The 26105-nt window shown below is 46.0% G+C and overlaps 1 protein-coding gene across 1 annotated transcript in view; it reads right to left on the bottom strand.

The window, feature by feature from the left end:
• Positions 1–26105, bottom strand: part of CDK18 (cyclin dependent kinase 18) — a 190238-nt gene that overhangs the window by 49075 nt on the left and 115058 nt on the right. The window contains exons 7-8 of the mRNA XM_083173016.1: positions 19721–19777; positions 19010–19124 (exon numbers count right to left, since the gene is read on the bottom strand). Of these exons, the coding sequence (XP_083029142.1) occupies positions 19010–19124; positions 19721–19777 (172 nt within the window). The remainder of the gene's footprint in view (positions 1–19009; positions 19125–19720; positions 19778–26105) is intronic.

The raw sequence follows: 26105 nt of genomic DNA, 5'->3' as shown, positions 1-26105 counted from the left end.
TTATCACTTTTTGAAGCTTAATACATCTGGCCCTGTGTCACTAGCCAGGTGAGATATCTGTTTGTTTGGTTACTTTGGCATGCACCTTGACAAGTAACCTGGTCTAGTGTGCCTACCATGTTGTGTGTAAATTTATACACACAAGCACACACATATTGTTATAAGGGTACTCACAAGAAACCTATTTATTCTATCTAATCCAAATGTGGCTTGTAGTCTCCTAATGTATACATACATACATTATATGGCAAAAGAATGTGTAGTTGCCCCTCACCTTCTGTACTGGGGCATTGCCAAGCTTAAACAGGAAAGGGCCTCCCTCTAACTGTGGCCACAAAGTTGGAAGCACATAATTCTCTACAACAGGGGTGTCAAACTCAAATTCATCGGAAGCCGCATCAGCAGTTTGGTCACCCTCAAAGGGCCGGTTGTATCTGTAGGTCCCACTGTATAATTATAATGCCATGACACCACAGGCTGCTCCCCCTGTATAATATAAAATGAATGCCATGACACCACAGGCTGCTCCCCCTGTATAATAATAATGCCATGACACCACAGACCGCTCCCCCTGTATAATATAATAAAAGTAATGCCATGACACATAAATGATTATACAGGAGGAGCAGCCTGTGGTGTCATGGCATTATTATTTTTGTATAATCATTTTTTATTGATTTTCAAAGGGAAAAAGAAAATACAGACAGGGAAACAAGGGTTGGTATAAATGAACAGCCAACAATTCTCGACGCAGCGAGATACACGCTTCATTTCTTCATACAGTGTTCCAGTAGTTAACATTATTATCTTGAGACAATATTACATGGCATTTAAAATGTGTTGTACTGGGTAGATTACATCTCTACTATCCCTTTCAATTCCCTATTATACAATCTATAGAATTACTATATCGAGAAAGATGAAAAGGGGGGTGGGGGGAAGGAAAGGAATAACAGGGAAGGGGGGGGGGGGGGGGGGGGGAATGACCTTTCCCTCTCGTGTAGACCTATGTGCAGTTTAAGATGGTGTTATCCAGAGTCAGACCAGGCGATTTATTCACAGGGAAATTGCCTTATACTCTTGGGAAGTTTTGTACTCCATCCAGGGGAGCCATGTGGCTGCGAATTCAGTGTGTTTATCCACTGATGACATCATAACATCCTCCATTGACATATAGTGATCAATTTTGGAAAACCATGATTTACATGTGGGTGGGATTATTGATTTCCATAGGATGGGGATGCTAGCCCTCGCCGCATTGCTAAGGTGCCTGATCAATGAGGTTTTATAGGAGGTGAGAGGTGTGGGGGATAGGTTTAACAACCAAAAAGCAGGAGTCACTGGGACAGGGTTACGGAGAATAGTTTGTGAAGTCTTAATGACTTCTGTCCAGAAGGGGGTGATTAAAGGGCATTCCCACCATATATGCATGAGGGATCCGGTGGAGCTCTTACACCTCCAGCAAGTTGCAGGAATATTTGGGTTCATGATGTGTAACATGGAGGGGTGTCTGTACCATCGCATAATCAGTTTATATTGTGTTTCTCTAGTTTGTATACATATAGAGCTAGCATGGGCCTTCATAAAAATGGATTCCCATTCCTTGTCGGATATGTTTAGATTGAGATCTCTTTCCCATGCCCGTGTGAAAGTGGAGGAGATGTCATTGTTTAGATCTTGTAAAAGTTTGTATAATAGCGAAATAGTGTGTACAGGTTCAGATGTGGATATGCACAATCTTTCAAACGCGGTCAGTTCACGGGATGTTGGGCGAGATCTATAGCCTGTTTGTATATAATGCCTAACCTGTAGGAATTTCCAGAAATCTCTCGATGGGATATCCCATTTTACTTGCAATTCCGAGAAGGAACACATACTGGAGCCTAGCATCATCTGGCCCACCCTAAAAAGTCCTTCTATGGCCCATTTTGAGAAGTCTGGAATATTCAAACCAGGTCGGAAATCTGGATTATTTAAAAATGAAGTTAATGGGCCAAATTTGGAAGAGATGAGTGGATTTAGCCGTAGAGATTTCCATGCTTGTAGTGTAGGGGGAATGGTAGGATGAGATGTTGGCGGGTTGGGGAGAGTGGGTAGCCAGGGGAATATTTCGGGATAGAGGCCCATACATACCCCTTCCAGTTCCACCCATTGCTTACTTCTACGATTCCTGGTCCAGTCCAGGATTCTGTTTAGGAGGATGGCATGGTAGTAGTTCTTAAAGTCTGGAAGGCGGAACCCCCCCCTTTCAGTGCTTCTAGCCAAAATCTCACGTTTAATTCTGGGCTTTTTTCGTTGCCAGATGAATTGTTGGGTCAGGATTCGGATAGTTTTAAACCATGTCTCTGGGACCTGGATTGGCAAGGTTTGGAGTATGTAAAGTAGTTTGGGCAAGGAGTTCATCTTAATTACATTTATTCTCCCTAACCAGGATAGTTGTTTGTTGTGCCATCTACTATAATCTGCACGGATAGATCCTAGAAGGGGTTGATAATTTAAGGTGTATAGTCGGGTCAAGTCGCAGGGTAGGTTGATTCCTAGGTATGTAATGTGGGAGGGTTGCCATGTGAATGGGAATGAGCTCTTAAGTTGGGGGACCAAGGCGGGGGGCACTGAAACGTTAAGAATACTGGATTTGGTCATATTGACTTTAAAGTTGGAGAGAGAGCTAAAACGGTCTAGTTCTTGTATGAAATGGGGAAGGGATGTAGTTGGTTGGGTGACTATTGCCAGAAGGTCGTCGGCGAATAATGCCAATTTGTAGTTGGCTTCTCCTACTTGTATACCCGAGATATTTGCGTTGGCTCTTATCGTCCTAGCTAGTGCTTCCATACACAAAACGAAAATTAGTGGCGAGAGGGGACAGCCCTGTCTAGTTCCGTTGCTAATAGAGAAGGGGTCAGACAAATAGCCGTTAGTCCTCACTCTTGCTGTGGGCCTGTGATAAAGGGCTAGAATTCTGTGGAGGGCCAAAGTACCCAAACCAATGTGCTCCAGTACAGCCCGCATAAATCCCCAGCAGACCCTGTCGAATGCCTTTTCGGCATCGGTAGAGACAAGAACGGTGGGGATTTTATGGCGTGAGGCCAGGTGGATCAGATTCAGAATTTTGGTAGTGTTGTCCTTTGCCTCACGGCCGGGGACGAATCCCACCTGATCATTCTGGATCAGGGCGGGGAGAAATTTATTCAACCTGTTTGCCATTAATTTTGCGAAGAGTTTGATGTCAACATTCAAAAGGGAGATGGGTCTATAGCTGGAGCACACGGAGGGGTCCTTTCCTGGTTTCGGGATCACTGTTATATGAGCTTCTAGGGACTGTTTAGAAAAGTGTGAGTCTGCTGAGATGGTGTTGAAGGCTTGCAACAGTTTTGGGGTGAGTATTTCTTTAAATGCCTTGTAGTAGGTTGCTGTGAAGCCATCCGGGCCGGGGCTTTTGCCCGAGGGCAGGGAAGATATAGCTGATTCTAGTTCTATCTGGGAAAATGGTTTTTCTAGTAAATCTCTGTCAGGGGAGGATAAAGAGGGGAAGGCCGCTGAGGTCAAGTATTCCTTTGCTAGTAGTGTTTTGTGTAGGTGTTCTATTGATGTGGGAGTTTCCTGAAGGTTGTAAAGTGAAGAGTAATAGTTTCGGAAGCATGATGCAATTTCCGGGGTTTTATAACAAAGAACATCTGCATCCTTCTTTATCTTATTGATAAAAGAAGCAGCTCTTTGGGTTCTAAGGGCTTGCGCTAATAGGCGGCCTGGCTTGTTACCCCACTGGTAATACTTACTCTTACACTTCCGCATTTCTAGTTTGGTGCGTTCGGCTAAGAGTTTATTAAGGTTATGACGAGACTCAACTAGTTCTGCAAGTAGAGATGGGGAGGCGCCAGATTTGTGCATTGTTTCAAGCCTATGGATGTTTGCTAATAATGCAGATATTCTCGCGGTTTTTTGCTTTTTCATATATGTGCTCAATTGTATCATTTTGCCTCTGATGACGCATTTATGTGCTTCCCATAGGGTAATCGCGGATATGTCTGGAGTATCGTTTAACTTGAAATATTCTGATAATGTCTTGACCAGCTCTGCTTTGCATTGTGTGTCCTGTAGTAATAATTCATTGAGCCTCCATGTCCATTGGCCAGGGGGCTGTTGGTATGTGGCTAAGGTTATTGAGATCGGGGCATGATCCGACCATGTGATGGGACCTATTGTTGCGTCTAGAAGTAGTGGGAGGTGTTTGTGACTTAGGAATATGTAATCTAGTCTAGAGTAGGTCTGGTGGGGATGAGAGTAGAACGAGTAGTCTCTGCCTGAGGGATTAAGAATCCTCCAGGAGTCGGCAAGTTGGAGGTCATGGAGAATTTTGTTTACTTTTTGATATTTGTGAGTCGGGAACCTGCTGGTGCCAGTAGATGTGTCTATAGTTGGGTCTAGGGTCCAATTGAGATCACCTCCCAAAATTGTCGTGCCCTCAAAGAGGGAGTCTAAGTGTGTCAAGTGTGATAGGAAGAATGAGTGTTGGTCTTGGTTGGGGGCATATACCACTACAAAGGTGTAGGGTTGAGTAGATATTTTACATTTAATGAGGAGTACTCTTCCGGGGACCGGTTTCATTATGGATACATCAGTTAGTTGGAGATGTTTAGAAAACAAAATTGCTACCCCCTTAGATTTACTGTCAGGTGTATTGCAGTAATATGCGGTGGGGAAGCGATGGTTAGAGAGGGATGGGTTTCTAGCGGATCGTCTAAAGTGTGTTTCCTGGATCATGGCTACATCAGCTCTCTCCGCCCATAGGGTCCTGTGTAAGCTACTCCTTTTCTCTGGGGTATTAAGGCCTTTTGCATTGATGGAAAGGATCTTCAATTTACCTGGTGTGGTCATGTCTGATGAGGTGGAACATAGTCTGCGATGCGTTTTGAAAGGTCAGGGATGGGGATAGGAAAGGTGGGGAAGGAAAAACATGGGAAAGGAAAATACAATTAAACATACTAAATAACAACATTACTAGTAGAAAAAGAAAAATCCCGCTAAGAGGCGACTGGCGGTAAAAGGCCACCAGTGTCTCAGAAGGCAAAGAGCCTGAGGCGGGTATGGGGTAGGGGGGGTCACCGCTAACAAGTGTTATGTGATCTCCCTTTAGGGAGTTAGTACTGAGAAAATGAGTGTGTCAAGTTTACATAGCTTATCTATAAGAACTTCTTGTGTATAGATGCTTAAAATAGTGCTAGTGTAGGCCATATAGGTACTCTCCCACTTAGCCTAAACATAGAGCATAAGTATCTAACCTTACCCGAGAAATTAACTCGGGGTCAGCCCGAGAAATGTCCATTACCTGGGTCCTGCAGGTAGATAACCACAATGGAGCTAACAGGGTGGTCTGAGCCAACCCCCTATAAACATTAACCTAAAAAATAACTACCCACCACTGTAACTCTGCTGGTGAGTATTGGTAGTGGTATTAAATAAAGCTGCCTGAACTATTTTCTTCCAAACATAAACCTAGTAGAGGACCAGTGAGGCATAAACAGTCAACTTAAGTTGGAACCAAGGTAGTTTTGTAACTAAACATTATATTCACCAGTCCCGGGTCTGATCCCGAAGTAGAGAATAGTCTTGTTATAGGTCGGCTTGTAGGTCTTCAGGGGGGGTTTGTATTGGTGGGCGGGGCTTGGCCTTGTTTCTTTTTGCCGTATCGGGCTTCTTGCCAAGGAGGGCCGTGTCCTTGCTGTTGGAGTGGCTGGAGGTCCGGATGATTGAACTCCCAGTTGGGTATGTCCATGATCGGCAGGCCCAACGCTGTGCAGAACGTCGGGATTTCGGAGTAGGAGTTTAGGGTGTGTTGTCTCCCTGCGGAGGTAACTTGGAGGTTGAAGGGGAAGCCCCATTTGTACTTCAGTTGTCTCTTGCGGAGTTCGGAGGTGATTGGTCGCAATGCCTTCCGCTGCTGAAGTGTGTGCCAGGATAGATCTTGGTAGATTTGTACATTGGAACCATTGAAGTCTATTCCATCCAGCTGGCGTATCTTGCGTACAATACTTTCTTTTTGTGCATAGTAATGTAAACGGCAGATCACATCGCGTGGACGATCAGACGGCGATCCTCTGGGTCTTAGTGCCCTGTGTGCTCTATCGAGGGGTATCGATTCTGGGGGGTCGTTTCCAAGGATCTCGTTGAAGATCTTGGAGAGGACGTCTGGCAGGTTTTCCTGGGAGACTTCCTCGGGCAGGCCCCGGAGCCGGAGGTTATTTCTTCTCCCTCTGTTGTCCAGGTCTACTAGATGCATTTGTAGAGAGCGGATCTCTGCCGATTGGGCAGCTAGAGTCTCTGTAAGGGAGTTGCAAAAAGTGTAAGTTTCTTCTTGGCTTTTTTCCAGAGAAGCTGTACGTTGGGAGAGTTGAGACAAGTCTTGCCGAACTGTAGCTAATTCTTGGCGGATTGTGTCTTGAATATCCTGCTTTGTTGGGAGGGTTTTCATGTATGACAGGGTATTTCTAATTTCTGCCAGTTCCGTTGCCAGCAGTGAGGTCTGGAAGTCCTGCTGAGCAGTGGGTGGGGTGTGAACTGGAGAAACATCTGCTTGTGTAGAGAGAGTGGATTGCAAAAAGGGTCTCATATCAGTTTGGGACATGTTTTCCTTGGGAAGAGGCGTATTACCTTTTGGAAGAGCCTTTTTGCCTTTGACCATAATTAGCTCAGAAGCTTCGGGTAGAAACAGTAGGCGGTTAGATCTTGAGATTGGGAGGGTTATCTAGGTTACACTCACATCTGTGTGGCTTAACTCATCGGGCGGTGACTCCCGGGGGCCTGGCTTTATGGAGACATCCTTACTTAGGACGCATCATTGTCTTTTTTTTTTTTTTATATTGAGGGTCCCCGACCCCTCCTCCTCACCGATTGTGTTGTACGCTGCTGTTGGTCAGTAGCGAAGGGTTAGCTTACATTGCGTACGCAAGCACGGGTGTTAAATTGTGAAGTGTCTTTCTTTTCGCAAGCTGGCTCTTTTTTAGAGCAGTAATTGTAGTTTGTTGTTGCAAGCACTAGAGGGCAGTCTTTGCTTATAAATAAATAGTGAGATCACAACAGTCTTATAAGAACTATCACCAGGGTCTGCTTCCTCCTTGCTTTGTAATAAGTATAGGCAGGAAAATGAGGCTTATTTTCCAGAGGTTATCTCTGCTCAGTGCCTGGGTTTTTGCTGGCAGGGTTTAAGAGGTGCTGTAGGTTGGTGGAGCAGCTCAGAGGTAATCTGAGTGTTAGCCAGACTTGCCTGTGGGAGATGGGGTAAATTCTGTGGGGCTGTGAGGAGAGGCTTCCGTGAGAGAGTGTCACTAAGGTGGTGGCTTTATAGCAGTGGCGTTGTCTCTCTCCTCTGCTGCCCTGTGGAGTTCAGCTTGGGGCCTCCTCGCTCACCAGCTGTGTGAGTGTGCCCTGTTTCAATTTGAAGGGGATGCAGCCTGGGGTTGAGAGGGTGAGCGCCCTGATGCTGCCAGCTATCTGGGATGCCTCTCCCAAGATGGCGGGATGGGTGTGATGGCGGCTGTGACCCGTTCAGTGCATCGGCGGGCGTCTGACTGGGGGTTGCCTGAGGGGTACTCACTTTTTTCGAGTGTCTGGGCTGAGGACGTCCAGCGGGGGCCGGGTGAATCGGTATTTAGCTCCGACGCTGGCTCTGTCCCGGCGTGGAGCGCCGATGTGCGGGCGGGCGGTGGGGCTGCAGGACTCTGCAGGGGTGTCCGCTCCTCCGCTCGGGTCCCCTGGTGGTAAGCGGTGACGGCGGGGGGCCTCCCCAGCGCCTCCGGCCGCGTCCGTCCGTCTCCTCCGCGGCGCCTCCGGGCAAAATCGAGGTCCCGGCTCCGGCCGGGTGACCAGGCCGCAACCTGCAAAAGCGCTAAAAAGCGCTTTCCGGCTCCGCAGCTGGGGCCAACAGGCGACCGGAGCAAAGGGGGGACGAAGGGGAGGCGATGTAGCGAGGAAGGAGCAGGGTTTGAGGGTGAGAAAGTGGGTTTTTGGGAGTTGGAAGCAGGAGCTCTGGAGAGATGCGTCCGCTCCGACTGGCTGCCAGGCCACGCCCCCCTATGGCATTATTATTATTATACACGAGGACACCTCAGGAAACAGCAGATATATATATTTTTTTTATTGTGAGTGTGATCCTCATCCTCACTTACTGTTTCTCCGTCTGTCCTGCAGCTGCTGCGGCTTTCAGCTTTTCTTTACTGCCACACTGTCCCCGACTCCCGGTCCAGCTTCCCTGCCTGCTCCTACTTTTCTACAGACGCATAGGCGGGCGGCGTCATCGTCATGACGTCCCCACCCAGTGTCTGTCACTGCCGGGCATCAGAGGAAACAGGCGGCCGGGCCCTCCTCCACGTAGCCGTGGAGGCCGGTGGCCATGTTTCTGTAGCCACATACATATGCTGCATACATATGTGCCTACAGGAACATGGCCGCCGACAGTGGAGGAACAGGTAAGGCGGTCGCGGTGGGGTGGGTGAGAGGAGGTGGCCTAGGCAGGAGTTGGGGCACACTGCCCTGCGTGCTATCTCCTCGCGCGGGCCACTTGACGAGGTCTGGCGGGCCGGATTTGGCCCGCTGGCCTTGTGTTTGACACCCGTGCTCTACAATGTCATTGTAGCATTAATATTTCCTTTAAACTGGTACTAATGGACCCAAGCAAAACCATGAGAACAGCTCCAGATCATTATTTTTCCTTATCCAAACTTCACATCTGGCAGTTAAAATTCAGACAGGATAGTTCTCCTGCCATTGATTCACTTATATTCACTTATCTGCTGGTCAATCCAGGGAATACACTTTAATAGCAGTGTGTATCACACTTGGTATTGAGCAGGGGCGTATTGGCCATTATAATTACCGGTAACTTTCCCGGGAGGCCGGTGTTACAGAGGCCGAATTTAAAATTGCAGGCAGCAGGGGCAGCAGTGAGCACACAGTGACAGCATACAGTTGAGCTCACCTCAGGCTCAGCCGCTGAGGCTGAGCAGTAGGCGGCATCACTACTAGTGTCAGCCGGCTCAGCCCAGTCCCCATGTGCCAGGCCATGCCTCCTCCGACTGTCACTGGTCTGGCACTGCTGGTGACTGCAGTGCAGCAGAGACAGTGGCGCTGCCCACCTCCTCCCACCCACTGTTCTCCGAGCCTGAGCCTGGCTCTCTCTGGGTGGGATGTATTAATATACATTGCCGCCCTTCGCGTAACAGCCGCTGCATATGTACTAACATATGCGGCTAGCATCGGGTTGCAGTGACGGAGACCCCCGCGATACCTGTGATGTGGTCTGTGGGGATCTCCGTCACCTCCCGGTGGCTGCCAGCGTCCCCCTGCGTCTCCTCCTCCCCTGAAGCCGGATGTCCTCCCGGCTGTGACACCTGGGGGAGGAGGAGATCAAAGGAGGACGGGAGGGGGGCGCGCAGACGGCGGATGTCGGGCGGCGAAAGGAGCAGGAGGATCAAAGAGCCCAGTGGACTCGAAGTCAGAAGCGCAGGACCAGAGAGGAGGCCCCCTCCCTCCTTTCCTGTTGTTGCTGCTGCTGCTTCTCTCAGTGGCTTCTTCTGCCTGTCACACTGACTACAGGCAGCAGCACCAGCTTCCTGAAGCTGCCACAGATTTTAAGGTAAAAAAAAAGTGTGTGAATGCGAGTAATACTGTCACCAAACTATGTCCAGATGAAGCCATCCTCATTGTACCTGTCCCCCGCACACCAATCATTACGGTGCGCTGGGGATTCTGCCATGTGTGCATCTCTGATGCTTGTCTGCCCCATACCCGGCCCATGGACATGCGAGTGTCCAAGACGTTGTGTGTCCATGTATGCTGGCGGGCCGCCCGCCAGATCGGAGCATCTGGCGTGCCAGCAGCAACAATGAGGCTGGCTTGATCTGTAAAAACAGCGTAGAACTGTCGGCAGCTGGTGTAGGTGTTACATACAGGCAGTGCTACTACTGTCGGCAGCTGGTGTAGGTGTTACATATAGGCAGCACTACTACTGTCGGCAGCTGGTGTGGGCGTTACATATAGGCAGCGATACTACTGTCGGCAGCTGGTTTAGGTGTTACACATAGGCAGCGCTACTACTGTCGGCAGCTGGTGTGGACATTATGTATAGACAGCGCTACTACTGTCGGCAACTGGTGTGGGCGTTACATATAGGCAGTGATACTACTTTTGGTAGCTGGTGTGGGCGTTACATATAGGCAGCGATACTACTGTCGGCAGCTGGTGTAGGCGTTACATAGAGGCAGCAATACTACTGTCGGCAACTGGTGTGGGCGTTACATATAGGCAGTGCTACTAATGTCGGCAGCTGGTGTGGACGTTACATATAGGCAGTGCTACTGTCGCCAGCTGGTGTGGGCGTTACATATAGGCAGCGCTACTACTGTCGGCAACTGGTGTGGGTGTTACATATAGGCAGCGATACTACGGTCGGCAGCTGGTGTGGGCGTTACATATAGGCAGCGCTACTACTGTCTGCAGCTGGTGTGGGCGTTACATATAGGCAGCAATACTACTGTCAGCAACTGGTGTGGGCATTAGTTATAAGAAGCGCTACTACTGTCTGCAACTGGTGTGCGCATTGGGTATAAGAAGCACTACTACTGTCTGCATCTGGTGTGGGCATTAGGTATAAGAAGCGCTACTACTGTCTGCATCTGGTGTGGGCATTAGTTATAAGAAGCGCTACTACTGTCTGCATATGGTGTGGGCATTAGGTATAAGAAGCGCTACTACTGTCTGCATCTGGTGATGGCATTAGGTATAAGAAGCGCTACTCCTGTATGCAACTGGTGTGGGCATTAGGTATAAGAAGCGCTACTACTGTCTGCATCTGGTGTGGGCATTAGGTATAAGAAGCGCTACTACTGTCTGCATCTGGTGTGGGCATTAGGTATAAGAAGCACTACTACTGTCTGCATATGGTGTGGGCATTAGGTATAAGAAGCGCTACTACTGTCTGCATCTGGTGTGGGCATTAGGTATAAGAAGCGCTACTACTGTCTGCATCTGGTGTGGGCATTAGGTATAAGAAGCACTACTACTGTCTGCATATGGTGTGGGCATTAGGTATAAGAAGCGCTACTACTGTCTGCATATGGTGTGGGCATTAGGTATCAGAAGCGCTACTACTGTCTGCTTCTGGTGTGGGCATTAGGTATAAGAAGCATTATTACTGTCGGCAGCTGGTGTGGGCGTTACATATAGGCAGCGATACTACTGTCGGCAGCTGCTGTGGACGTTACATATAGGCAGTGCTACTACTGTCGGCAGCTGGTGTAGGTGTTACATATAGGCAGCGCTACTACTGTCGGCAGCTGGTGTGGACATTATGTATAGACAGCGCTACTACTGTTGGCAGCTGGTGTGGGCGTTACATATAGGCAGTGATACTACTTTCGGTAGCTGGTGTGGGCGTTACATATAGGCAGCGATACTACTGCCGGCAGCTGGTGTAGGCGTTACATAGAGGCAGCGATACTACTGTCGGCAGCTGGTGTAGGCGTTACATATAGGCAGCGATACTACTGTCGGCAACTGGTGTGGGCGTTACATATAGGCAGTGCTACTAATGTCGGCAGCTGGTGTGGGCGTTACATATAGGAAGTGCTACTGTTGGCAGCTGGTGTGGGCGTTACATATAGGCAGCGCTACTACTATCGGCAACTGGTGTGGGCGTTACATATAGGCAGCGATACTACTGTCGGCAGCTGGTGTGGGCGTTACATATAGGCACTACTACAGTTGGTAACTGGTGTGGGTGTTACATATAGGCAGCGATAGTACTGTCGCCAGCTGATGTGGGCGTTACATATAGGCAGTGCTACTGTCGGCAACTGGTGTGGGCGTTACATATAGGCAGCGCTACTACTGTCTGCAGCTGGTGTGGGCGTTACATATAGGCAGCATTACTACTGTCAGCAACTGGTGTGGGCATTGGGTATAAGAAGCACTACTACTGTCTGCATCTGGTGTGGGCATTAGGTATAAGAAGCGCTACTACTGTCTGCATCTGGTGTGGGCATTAGGTATAAGAAGCGCTACTACTGTCTGCATCTGGTGTGGACGTTACATATAGGCAGTGCTACTACTGTCGGCAGCTGGTGTAGGTGTTACATATAGGCAGCGCTACTACTGTCGGCAGCTGGTGTGGACATTATGTATAGACAGCGCTACTACTGTCGGCAGCTGGTGTGGGCGTTACATATAGGCAGTGATACTACTTTCGGTAGCTGGTGTGGGCGTTACATATAGGCAGCAATACTACTGCCGGCAGCTGGTGTAGGCGTTACATAGAGGCAGCGATACTACTGTCGGCAGCTGGTGTAGGCGTTACATAGAGGCAGCGATACTACTGTCGGCAGCTGGTGTAGGCGTTACATATAGGCAGCGATACTACTGTCGGCAGCTGGTGTGGGCATTACATATAGGAAGTGCTACTGTTGGCAGCTGGTGTGGGCGTTACATATAGGCAGCGCTACTACTGTCGGCAACTGGTGTGGGCGTTACATATAGGCAGCGATACTACTGTCGGCAGCTGGTGTGGGCGTTACATATAGGCACTACTATTGTCTGCAGCTGGTGTGGGCGTTACATATAGGCAGTGCTACTACGGTTGGTAACTGGTGTGGTTGTTACATATAGGCAGCGATAGTACTGTCGCCAGCTGATGTGGGCGTTACATATAGGCAGTGCTACTGTCGGCAACTGGTGTGGGCATTACATATAGGCAGCGCTACTACTGTCTGCAGCTGGTGTGGGCGTTACATATAGGCAGCATTACTACTGTCAGCAACTGGTGTGGGCATTGGGTATAAGAGGTGCTACTACTGTCTGCATCTGGTGTGGGCATTAGGTATAGGAAGCGCTACTACTGTCAGCAACTGGTGTGGGCATTAGCTATAAGAAGCACTACTACTGTCTGCATCTGGTGTGGGCATTAGGTATAAGAAGCGCTACTACTGTCTGCATCTGGTGTGGGCATTAGGTATAAGAAGCGCTACTACTGTCTGCATCTGGTGTGGGCATTAGGTATAAGAAGCGCTACTACTGTCTGCATCTGGTGTGGGCATTAGGTATAAGAAGCACTACTACTGTCTGCATCTGGTGTGGGCATTAGGTATAAGAAGCGCTACTACTGTCTGCATATGGTGTGGGCATTAGGTATAAGAAGCGCTACTACTGTCTGCATCTGGTGTGGACGTTACATATAGGCAGTGCTACTACTGTCGGCAGCTGGTGTAGGTGTTACATATAGGCAGCGCTACTACTGTCGGCAGCTGGTGTGGACATTATGTATAGACAGCGCTACTACTGTCGGCAGCTGGTGTGGGCGTTACATATAGGCAGTGATACTACTTTTGGTAGCTGGTGTGGGCGTTACATATAGGCAGCGATACTACTGCCGGCAGCTGGTGTAGGCGTTACATAGAGGCAGCGATACTACTGTCGGCAGCTGGTGTAGGCGTTACATAGAGGCAGCGATACTACTGTCGGCAGCTGGTGTAGGCGTTACATATAGGCAGCGATACTACTGTCGGCAGCTGGTGTGGGCGTTACATATAGGAAGTGCTACTGTTGGCAGCTGGTGTGGGCGTTACATATAGGCAGCGCTACTACTGTCGGCAACTGGTGTGGGCGTTACATATAGGCAGCGATACTACTGTCGGCAGCTGGTGTGGGCGTTACATATAGGCACTACTATTGTCTGCAGCTGGTGTGGGCGTTACATATAGGCAGTGCTACTACAGTTGGTAACTGGTGTGGGTGTTACATATAGGCAGCGATAGTACTGTCGCCAGCTGATGTGGGCGTTACATATAGGCAGTGCTACTGTCAGCAACTGGTGTGGGCGTTACATATAGGCAGCATTACTACTGTCAGCAACTGGTGTGGGCATTGGGTATAAGAGGCGCTACTACTGTCTGCATCTGGTGTGGGCATTAGGTATAGGAAGCGCTACTACTGTATGCATCTGGTGTGGGCATTAGGTATAAGAAGCGCTACTACTGTCTGCATCTGGTGTGGGCATTAGGTATAAGAAGCGCTACTACTGTCTGCATCTGGTGTGGGCATTAGGTATAAGAAGCACTACTACTGTCTGCATCTGGTGTGGGCATTAGGTATAAGAAGCGCTACTACTGTCTGCATATGGTGTGGGCATTAGGTATAAGAAGTGCTACTACTGTCTGCATCTGGTGTGGGCATTAGTTATAAGAAGCGCTACTACTGTCTGCATATGGTGTGGGCATTAGGTATAAGAATCGCTGCTACTGTCAGCAACTGGTGTGGGCATTAGTTATAAGAAGCGCTACTTCTGTCTGCAACTGGTGTGGGCATTAGGTATAAGAAGCGTTATTACTGGCGGCAGCTGGTGTGGGCGTTACATATAGGCAGTGCTACTGTCAGCATCTGGTGTGGGCTTTAGATATAGGCAGTGCTATTACTGTTGGTAATTGGTGTGGGCGTTACATATAGGCTGCGATAGTACTGTCCACAGCTGGTGTGGGCGTTACATATAGGCAGTGATACTGTTGGCATCTGGTGTGGGCATTAGGTATAAGAAGCGTTATTACTGTCGGCAGCTGGTGTGGGCGTTACATATAGGCAGTGCTATTACTGTTGGTAACTGGTGTGGGCGTTACATATAGGCTGCGATAGTACTGTCTGCAGCTGGTGTGGGCATTACATATAGGCAGCTTTACTACTGTCAGCAACTGGTGTGGGCATTAGGTATAAGAAGCGCTACTACTGTCTGCATCTGGTGTGGGCATTAGGTATAAGAAGTGCTACTACTGTCTGCATATGGTGTGGGCATTAGGTATAAGAAGCGCTACTACTGTCTGCAACTGGTGTGCGCATTGGGTATAAGAAGCTTTACTACTGTCAGAATCTGGTGTGGGCATTAGGTATAAGAAGCACTACTACTGTCTGCATCTGGTGTGGGCATTAGGAAAAAGCAGCGCTACTACTGTCTGCATCTGGTGTGAGCATTAAGCATAATCAGGGCTACTACTGTCGGCAACTCGTGTGGGTGTTATGTATAGTCAGCGCTACTACTGAGGGCAACAGTGGGCATTATGTATAAGCAACACTACTACTGTGGACATTTTGTGTAATGAGCACTAATGTGAAGCGTAATGTGAATAAGGGGCACTAGGTGCTGTGCAGGGCAAAAACTAGGTGTGTGCCAGTGGTGCCTTCCCCTTTTGCACTGTGGGTACATCCTGTGGTCCAGCAGCTGCAGTTATTGATTGGCTGTTGGACTGAGAGCTCTGATTGGCTCAAAATCTGGGGCCATATTTGAAAATCAATTCAGTGCCTCTGCTGGGTTCAGGGCTAGACAGGACTGGATTACACAGTGAGCAGTACAGAAGGCATACTGCAATGGGCACTTCTCTGGGCATTGTGTAAGGGGCACTACTGGTGGCATTATGTGTATAAGCAGGAGTACTTGGGGCATTACGCATAGCATAATGTCATATGGGCATTAAAGTGTGCAGCATATTGTATAAGGGGAATTATGGTATGTGGCATAATGTATAAGCGCATCACAATGTGTGGGATAATGTGAAATAGGCAGTACTGTGTGGCAGTACCATGTGTGCCATAATGTGTAATGGGCATTACGGTGTTATTGGTACTGTCACGTTGCCATGCCCCTTCTCCCAGTTCTCGCTGTGGTAGTGGGGCAGTCACAAATTCACTTTCTGGCACAGGGCACCAAAATGTCTAATTATGGCACTCGTGCTATATAAAGTAAATAAGATGGTGTACTGTGTGGTGTAATTTGAAATGAGTGTACTATTGTGTGGCCACGTCCCTTCCTTGTGAGACCACACATATTTTTTTGTGTGTGCGCGGTCCCTTTGTAAAGTATGAGAGGGCGCAAATGTAAAGTTTGCAGGAGGGCACCGAACACCCTAGCATCAGCCCTGACCACAAATGTTTTTTCTAATGCATTCCATCCCAGAATCGTAGCGCCGTGCTGCCCCCCTCTCCACACAGCATTTTACCACGATTCGATGGCCTGTGGGGTGATAGCAAAGCACGACATAATGCAATTGTAATTTTATATGCCTTCTCCTCCCCACAGGCCCAAGAATCATGGTAAAACACAATGGAGGGGACTAATTATGTCTATTCACAACACTGAGCAACCATAAATACTGCTGCTGCTTTTCAGGCTCTGAGTCCCAATATTTACAGTAGTGCAAGTGCGTGTATGAGGCAGCATTTGTATCTGCAGATGGCGCTGTTTTCATTCAGCCCAGCAACACGCCAAGATGGGTTCATGCTAGCATCTCACATGCTTGCGTGTCCCATTGCCGCAAATGTGGTGCGCAAGTGTCAAGCATGCGTGTCTCAGCTAATGGTGCGTCAAGACGGGCAGACATGCCGCATAGTTGGGTTGAATGAAAATGGCTCCAACTGTACTTAAAATAAATAAGTATATACTGTATATATAGTGGGTTTTTTCCCCCACCTTTAGGGGCAAAGTAATTTGATATAGATAAAGCAACGCCACTCAGTGTACCACGCCACCACTCTAGGTCCACGCCACCATCTATTACCTTTAGTAAAGTTGCGGCAAGCGAAGGTGATCTAGTCAGATACCCCAGAAAAGGGTCTGAAATCGCCCCATGTGTACACCCCTTAAGGCTTTAGGAGGTGAGCTCATGAACATGTTCCCCCTCCCTGAGAGGTGCTCTCCCTCCTGCCATTGTTCAGAATTATACATGGGCTGAAAACTTCATATACATATGTTAAAGTATATGTATTCAAAGTAATCAGCCCTGTTTCCTGCAGAGTCCGCGGCCGAATTGTTTGGTTCTGTGCAACACCCGTGACTAGGTAGAAACACGAGCATCTTTCAGCTTCAAGTTCACAGGTATACTGATGTAGTAACCCCGCCTACTGTTATGATGACCCTGCCCATTTTGATTTGGTGCTGCCCACATGAGGCCACTTCTAGAAATTTTCCAGGGCCACTTTTAGTCCCCAATCCGCCCCTGGTATTGAGCATAGTCATCGTTTGCAAGTGACTCTTCGGCCATTAAAACACCATGCATGAATCTCCCACACTTCTTGTGCTGATATTGCTTGAATAAGTAATGAGTGTTGAAACCAAGGACACACTTTTTACAAGATACATCCCATTCTGTGAGCTCATGTGGCAGAAAGGATGTGGCTGAAATGACCAAAAAGATATGGATGCCAAATAACTGGGAACCTTTTGTGTAATTGTAGCACAATTGAAGCCCAAGAAAATATGCACTTGGCGATATCCTCAAAAAACAACCCACAAAATTGTAGGCCTAACTCTTCATTAATTTAAACATTTACTTTTTTTCTCCTAAAATAACAAGAGTCATTTAGTTCTTTAATTAATATAGTAAGGTGACATTAGAATTGTCTTTAACACATGCCACCTGCAACGCACCTGGATAATTCTAAATCCCATTTAAAGTAAAGGACGACTCCACACGGTGTATTTTTATTGTGTGTAGTTAACTGACAGTTCAACTGAAATTAAGAATAAAGAGCACTTAAATGTATAAAATATATTGCAATACCAAAATAAAAAACATAAAAAAATCCTAATGTTTCAGCTCTTTTAATAGATGGGGTATGGAGTCCGGGTAAATGGATTTCTTTTTCCCGTAGTGCAGTGTGGATTTAATGCAATGCTAGTTATCCTTTACTAGTTTGTGCATAGCAGCAGTTTGTGGCTTTCTCCTTTGGATGCGGCTTAGCTCCGAGTCCGTCTGCAGGCACTTCCGATTTTGTAGTCTGTACTTCTGGTCTCCAACTTTGCTCTCCGACGCGTTTCGTGCTTGCAGCACTTAGTAATGGATGAGTGCTTGTGTTCTCTGTGCTCTTATTTAAAAATGGGTTTAAATAACTTTATTTAGTTCTTAAAAAAAACAGAACTTGGGCACAGGAAATGGTCATCTTTTGGTGGCATCCATATGCCTAAGTGTGTTCGGTATTGCAATTAGTGTAGAGTATGACATTTTATATAGGTGTATGTGTGTTTTAAAATACTATATATATATATTTATTTACAGCCAAGGTGTTTACTGTGTTTTAAAATACTATATATATATATATATATATATATATATATATATATATATATATATATATATGGATTAATTTAAGATGAGGATAGAAAAACCTTTATAAAAAATTTTTTAAAGCCACAAGCTGTTGCTATCAATGAACTAGTAAGGGATAGCTAGCATTGCATTAACTCCCCACTACACTACGGAAAAAGAAATCCGTTTACCCGGACTCCATACCCCATCTTTTAAAAGAGCTGAAACATTAGGTTTTTTTATGTTTTTTATTTTTAATTTGGTATTGCAATATATTTTATACATTTAAGCGCTCTGTATTCTTTGTTTCAATTGCTTTTAACCCCTCACAGAGCTGCTACACACAACATGCTCAGGAGGCAATTATTATTTTTTCCTGACAGTTCAACTGACCAATATCCTAATGGCATCTTTCCCACAAACCATTATTCAGCTAACCTAGTTGCTCTTTTTAGAGGGTGTGTCCATTCGGTGTCACAGTACACCACATTATTGGATAGAACTATAGCATCCATGCGGAGGTCCTTGAGAACTTTAAATACTAGTAAGCATGTATATTAATGGGGAAGCTGGCTGATATAGTTGAAGTCATAGATTCTTATTATAAGAATTAATCATTTTTTTGATTCATAACAGAAAGTACAAATGTATGAAATTAATATCCCTTTACCCACCATGTGCCATGCCACGTGGAGCTACTATCTCACACATAGATCTTTCACATAAGCACGTCCTAAAAGTAGAATGTTGTGTGCACTTACATGTGCACCAGGGGATCTAGCAGGCACATTTGCACAAAATTAAATACAGTGCTTCACTTCCTTGGGTAAGTTACCTGCACTGACTATCTGTCTATCTGTTCCACTCTTCTCTCATATCTGTCTTCCCCACTTTCGTACCTTCTCTGATTGCCGTGCATGGTGCTCCCTCTTCATGTTCCAGTCTGATTTCTTTTAGGGCCACCAAGTTCTCTGTGAGTTTGCTGCGGCCCTTGAACACTGTAGCATATGTCCCCTGTAACAGATTTTTCAGACACAATGTATTTGTGGTTTAATATTGTATATGTAAAATAGACCCTGTTTATTGAGTTGATAAGTGAAATGTATAAGACATGGCTATGGCTACATACAATGGTTCTGTTATAATGGTAAGTTAGTAATAATCAAAAGCATTGCAAAGAATTGCCAGTCTGCTTTTATGCAAATAATTAGTCTGTTCTAAAATGCATGTAGCTTGTGATAACCTGAGGTTGCACAAACTGACCAAGGCAGCTACTGCCTAGATGTTTGTAGCAATGGAGGCTGTTGCTGTCCCCTCCAAAGCAGCATCAGACTGTCACTCACTGACAGTGTAATGCCGTCCTGTGTCCGACCAATTCACATATGCACAGAATGGGTCCTGCGCCTCCGCAAAGTAAAGAGAGAAAGATAATCAGTACTTTATGCAGACATAGCTACGCCAACCGCATATGAATTACCCCTTACATGTCTTCTAAAATAAAGGGACATATACAATATCTAGTGATATAAACATCAGAACCAAAAAAGAGGGGCATGAAAATTTGGGCGAAAGTGAAAAATAATAATTCAATCTCTTCAATCTCTTCTCACCTCTCCCAATTTGTCCAACTTTACATATGTTTCCAATTTTCCAAACCCAATATCTGACTGCAGGGAAAATAGAAAACAAAACAAATTACAAAACATCCTTGTCTAGTGTAATGAAATACTGTACTCTCAAAGAGCCATATAAGATTACTAACCTTATCTAATTAACTTCTAGAGTGAATGTGTATTTAAAATTAATTGTGCTTTTTATCTCACTATCATTTATTTTCTTAAGTACACGTCTCCAAAACTACATGCTAAGGGGGATATCCAATTACCCCCTGATAAAACATCAGGAACCCCATGTTTAGCCAATGTTTTTTTTAATCATGCATAATTAGATCAACCAACAGACACATACTGTATACAGTATATCTTGGATTAGTATTTTGCTATATACAATTTACTCTGTTACAAAACTAGCAACATTTATTGTTAACAGAGCTGTAAAGTTTTCAAACATTGGGCCAGATGTATCAAGCTTCAAAAAGTGATCAAATGGAGTGTGATAAACAGGGAGCCAATCAGCTGCTACCTGCCATGTTACAGGCTGTGTTTGAAAAATGACAGGTAGGAGGTGATTGGCTGGTTGTTAATCACTTTCCATTTTATCACTTTTCAAGCTTAGTACATCTGGCCCATTGTACTAAAATGAAGTTACGGACTGGTTATAGCACAGTAAGGATCTGAACAGGAGTTTCAAGCGAAGTACACTTTATCCAGTTATAATAACTACAATCTTGGATTACTATTTTGAAATAAGCTCTTCATTCTATGATTACACCAGTCACATATATTGCCTACAGCTCTGTAAAGTCACCAAACACTGTACTAGACTCTATATAGGAACTGCAGCTGCAGTTATAATACAAGGAGGACCCGAATAGGAAATGAAGCTATATAATGGGAGATATCTATCTATCCATGTCCCCGGCACTCCAATGTAATGTGAATTCAAACTTTAGTGCAGTATCAAGACATCAACATTTTGGGGCTTGGTTAACCATCATCAGGATGATGAAGATGATGATGATGATGTATCACGTATATATATATATATATATATATATATATATATATATATATATATATATATATATATATCTGAGCCGGGCACTCAGTATTGGGATTAGTATGTGTGTGCAGCTGAAGTTCTTCTTCTTGGACTATATATATATATATATATATATATATATATATATCTATATCTATCTATCTATATATATATATATATATATATATATATATATATATATATATATATAAAAAAAGAAATTCTGCGCAACACTCTAAGTAATAATGGCTTCACGTCTGTAAAATAAATATGCAGTGCAGCTCACTCCAAGAGAGGCTAGTCAGGCCTCAGGTGTAATGGAAATGTGAACATAGGGAAGAAGGAGCGCACACATGAGCTGGATATTGAATATTTACTAAAAGAGAATAAACATATAAGCTCAAAACATATAAAAATAGATCAAGCCAGCATGAGAATAGTCACCGACAATATGGCACGCTAATAGGTACGGGATCTGGGGACTCCAGGCAATTCCGACCACGATGTAAGCGGCAGCAAAGTTCTCACATATGGGAGACGTTATGGCACGGGATCTGGGGACTCCAGCAACTTCCGACCAGTGATGGATAGATGGGTGACACAGCTCGAGGCAAAGCACGCTGACGGACCGGGACCTGGGGACTCCAGACTCTCCGACCACGAAGAAGCAGCGGCAGCGGCGGCGTTCTCAGCACGGCACGGAACAAACAGACAGGAATCAGCAGCAGTGATAGGACACGTCAGGAAAGGCACGCCCAACGCATTTCGTCCTGGGACTTCGTCAGGAGGCGTGTCTAAGGTAAGTATGGATGAAACGCGTTGGGACGTGCCTTTCCTGACGTGTCCTATCACTGCTGCTGATTCCTGTCTGTTTGTTCCGTGCCGTGCTGAGAACGCCGCCGCCGCCGCTGCCGCTGCTTCATCGTGGTCGGAGAGTCTGGAGTCCCCAGGTCTCGGTCCGTCAGCGTGCTTTGCCTCGAGCTGTGTCACCCATCTATCCATCACTGGTCGGAAGTTGCTGAAGTCCCCAGATCCCGTGCCATAACGTCTCCCATATGTGAGAACTTTGCTGCCGCTTATATCGTGGTCGGAATTGCCTGGAGTCCCCAGATCCCGTACCTATTAGCGTGCCATATTGTCGGTGACTATTCTCATGCTGGCTTGATCTATTTTTATATGTTTTGAGCTTATATGTTTATTCTCTTTTAGTAAATATTCAATATCCAGCTCATGTGTGCGCTCCTTCTTCCCTATGTTCATATATATATATATATATATATATCCTGCTTGTTGCTGTGTATATCTGGTGATATGTCTTGACAAAGGTCACTGTGTGGACCGAAACGTCGCCCTATTTCATGTTGCCTTGCTGACCCATGGAATAAAGACTTTATGTTGCACCTTTACAGTGCTGGTGAGTGCCTACTTCCTTGAACGTATATACCTGGGACTGCCAATCCTCTAAAGTGGAGCATCGCCCGATTATCACCTATATTGGACTGAGTGCGGTTCTATATGCAATATATATATATATATATATATATATTAGGGCGGAGTGAAAAAACTGAAATTGAGAAATTCAAAATCGGCTAGTGTGGAAAAGTTGTGACTTGACCTGAATAAGAAACGTGCAAAAGCATTTTGATCTGAGTCAACATCTTCTGTTCTGGCAAGAAGCCTAAAGTTTCACTTTTTAGCTGAAAATGACGAAACCTATGAAGATGCTCCAATCTAGTTATAATTATGTCAGGATGTCTTAGAGTGGTTCATTAATATACTTTAGCATAGTAAAAAACAGTACGAGCTTGTCCTAGTGCAAAGTGACTGACTGGCGGGAGAAAAAATCCCTAATAATTGACCCATTTTCATGGTCACAATTGTGAATATTGTGTGTTTTCTCCTGAACGTGTTTATAATAGAAGAAGCACAAATACTCTAAATGGAATTTCATTGACACTGTGTGAAATATAACACTGCATAATAGCCCTTAATCAGTACAAATTTGTTCTCAAAATGGGCAAAACAAATGCTGCATTGCAGGTGGGGCAGATGTAACGTGCTGAGAGAGTTAAATTTGGGTGGGGTGTGTTGAAACTGAAATCTAAATTGCAGCAGCTATTTACCCTGCACAGAAACAAAATAACTCAACACAAATCTAAAGGTGGCCATACATCTACAGATCGATTGTCAGATCTGGCTGGTTGGAACAAATATCTGGTAATATCTGAATGACAGTTTTTGGCAGTTTTCCAGCATTTCAAAGCAAAGTGCTCTCATCCATTACCAGTATTTTGTTCCAAACAGACAGATCGGACAATAAATCTGTAGATGTATGGCCACATTAACTCCCTCTGCACATGTTACATCTGCCTTACCTGCAGCTGCAGGGCCGGAGCTACCACTAGGCAGCATTAGGCAGCTGCCTAGGGCGCTGGCCGCTGGAGGGCGCCACTTAACCTTCATACACTAGGTGTGCGCCAGTGGTGTCCAGGTGTGCACCACTGGCGCAGCACCTCTAGTGCCCACCCCCCGCCACAAACCTTGTCCCTGTCCCCTCCCCGTCCTCGCCATCACCTTTTTGTCTGGCGATCCCCTGCCGCCCGCCCCGCTAGCCGCCCGTCCCGCTAGCCGCCTGTCACTCATATTACAGTGACGTCGGCGGCAGGCTCGGGGATGGTCGGCGCGGCTCGGGGGGACTCGGGAGCGCTCAGGCACCCGAGTCCTTCCGAGCCACCGCAATCATCCCCCAGCCTGCAGCCGACGTCACTGCTGAAAGTGACAGGCGCCGGCAAAAGCAAGGGGGACAGCGCAGCGGCGGCATGGAAGCTCCGGCGTACTAACGCCGGAGCAGAGGTAAGGGGGGAAGCCTACAAATTCCTGTGGTGGGTTTTGCTGGGGCAGGACAAACCTGCCCTGGTAGGTTTGTCCTGCCCCAGCAAAACTCACCACTCAAGGGGTTAACTGCCTGGGGGAGTGGGTTAAAATGTGTGTGCGCGTGTGCGCGCGCCCCCCCCCCCCCCTCACGGAATAAATAAATAATTGTGGGGGGGGGCGGCTGGCAGAGGTTTTGCCTAGGGTGCCATGGACCCTTGCACCGGCCCTGTGCAGCTGCATTACAGCATATAATTATGCCAAAGATAAGCCAATATATTAACAGTTAAATACATTAAAATGCATTATGCTGTAATAAGTATTGCTGATCAATCCTGCCTAGCAGGGCTGTCTTTTGGTATGGGCCTAATGGGCACTAGCCCAGGGGCCCCCGGCGTATAAGGGCTGTATGTTGATAGCTGAGGATCCCCTTTTTCCAGGGATACCAAAATTTTGAAAATCGGCCCTGGGGAACTGCAGATATCCAACTTCAAAGCAGCAGTCCACATCCGACCTGTTAATTACAATTTCCAGTCATATTTCTCAGGTTCTCTCTGACACTAGCGGCTTGTCTCTATCATGCCCAGAACCAGAGATATCAGCCTTCAAGCAGCCGGTCCCTGCTCCAGCTCCAAACGTCTGGTGTAGTTTTATATTTTTGTCAATGGATTGCTCTGGCTCCTGATCTCTGATACCCAAGTTCCCAGCACCTCCTGAAAGTTGGGACTCTAGGTTTTTATACTAGGCTAAGAAATCTATTTCCAGATAATGGCGATATCTGCAGTCAAACAAGCTGCCCTTCCACCGGAAAATGACGAATATTAAGCCCACTCCATTATCCAACCGTCCCCTATAAAACACCCCCTACCTCCCTGGAAGTCATTTACAAGGGACCCTTCATACAGCTCAGTGCCCCCTTCCACACGTTAGTGTTCACCCTCCCACCACCTGTGCAGTAAAGGAGTAATTAGCAGAAGTTACTGCTCCAGGTCCTACATGTTGAATGGAAGATAGATCATCCCCTGCCACCCGTGGGACATCAAAGCTGCTGCTGATAGCATCCCCCACCCCTAGGAGGGGAGAATGGGTAAGGGCCCCAGTGCATTGCTTTGCCCAGGTGCCCACACTGCTGTTAAGACGGCCCTGCTGCCTAGAAATGAACACAGTGATTGATATATATGTACTGCTGGACACCACTCATAGAATGATTAACCTGTTATTTTTTGAATCAATGTATTTGTTTATTTATTTATTTACAGTTTCTTATATAGCTCAGCAGATTCCGTTGCGCTTTACAATAGTAGACAGTGATAAAACAAACTGGGTAATGACAGACAGACTTGGGGGTTAGAGGGCCCTGCTGCAAGCTTACAATTTATTACATCATAATACACTTCAACGTATTTAACAGTTAATATATTGGCTTATCTTTGGCATAATTATATGCTGTAATGCAGCCCAATCATGTTCCCAGTATAGGGGATGCAACACTGTTTTTCTGTCAATAAACAGATACATACATAAGACAGTTTACACTGTTATTTGTAAAACTTATTGTAACAGTTACTGTTTTTCAATAACAGACTGCAACAGTTATTTCTTATTTATATACACATGCCTATCTTTGTATATGCACTGCAAAGAGAGCAGCATAAATCCAATTTCATGTATTTCAGTGACATTGTGTGAAATATAACACTGCATAATGGCCCTTAATCAGACCTGATCGCAGTACAAATTTGTTCTCAAAATGGGCAAAAAAATGCTGGACTGCAGGTGGGGCAGATGTAACATGTGCAGAGAGATTTAAGGTGGCCATACATCTACAGATTTATTGTCCGATCTGTCTGGTTGGAACAAAATCCTGGTAAAAGATGAGAGCAAATGACAGTTGACCATTTGCTTTGAAATGCTGAAAAACTGTCATTCAGATATTACCAGCTGTTTGTTGCAACCGGCCCAATCTGACAATCGATCTGTAGATGTATGGCCACCTTTAGATTTGTGTGAGTTATTTTGTTTCTGTGCAAGGTAAATACCGACTGCATTATTTTTACACTGTAATTTAGATTTCAGTTTCAACACACCCCACCCAAATTTAACTCTCTCAGCACGTTACATCTGCCCCACCTGCAATGCAGCATTTGTTTTGCCTATTTTGAGAACAAATTTGTACTGGGACTGTACTGTCTGATTAAGGGCCATTATGCAGTGTTATATTTCACACAGTGTCACCGAAATTCCAATTAGAGTATTTGTGCTTCTTCTATTATAAACACGTTCAGGAGAAAACACACAATATTCACAATTGTGACCATGAAAATGGGTCAATTATTAGGGATTTTTTCTCCCACCAATGTCATTCACTTTGCACTAGGACAATCTCGTACTCTCTTTTACTATGCTAAAGTATATTAATGAACCACTCTAAGACATCCTGACATAATTTTAACTAGATCGGAG

This window comes from Crinia signifera, chromosome 2 (genome assembly GCF_055691185.1).
Source record: "Crinia signifera chromosome 2, ASM5569118v1, whole genome shotgun sequence".
Classification (NCBI taxonomy): domain Eukaryota; kingdom Metazoa; phylum Chordata; class Amphibia; order Anura; family Myobatrachidae; genus Crinia; species Crinia signifera.
This window is presented reverse-complemented; position numbering and strand designations above follow the sequence as displayed.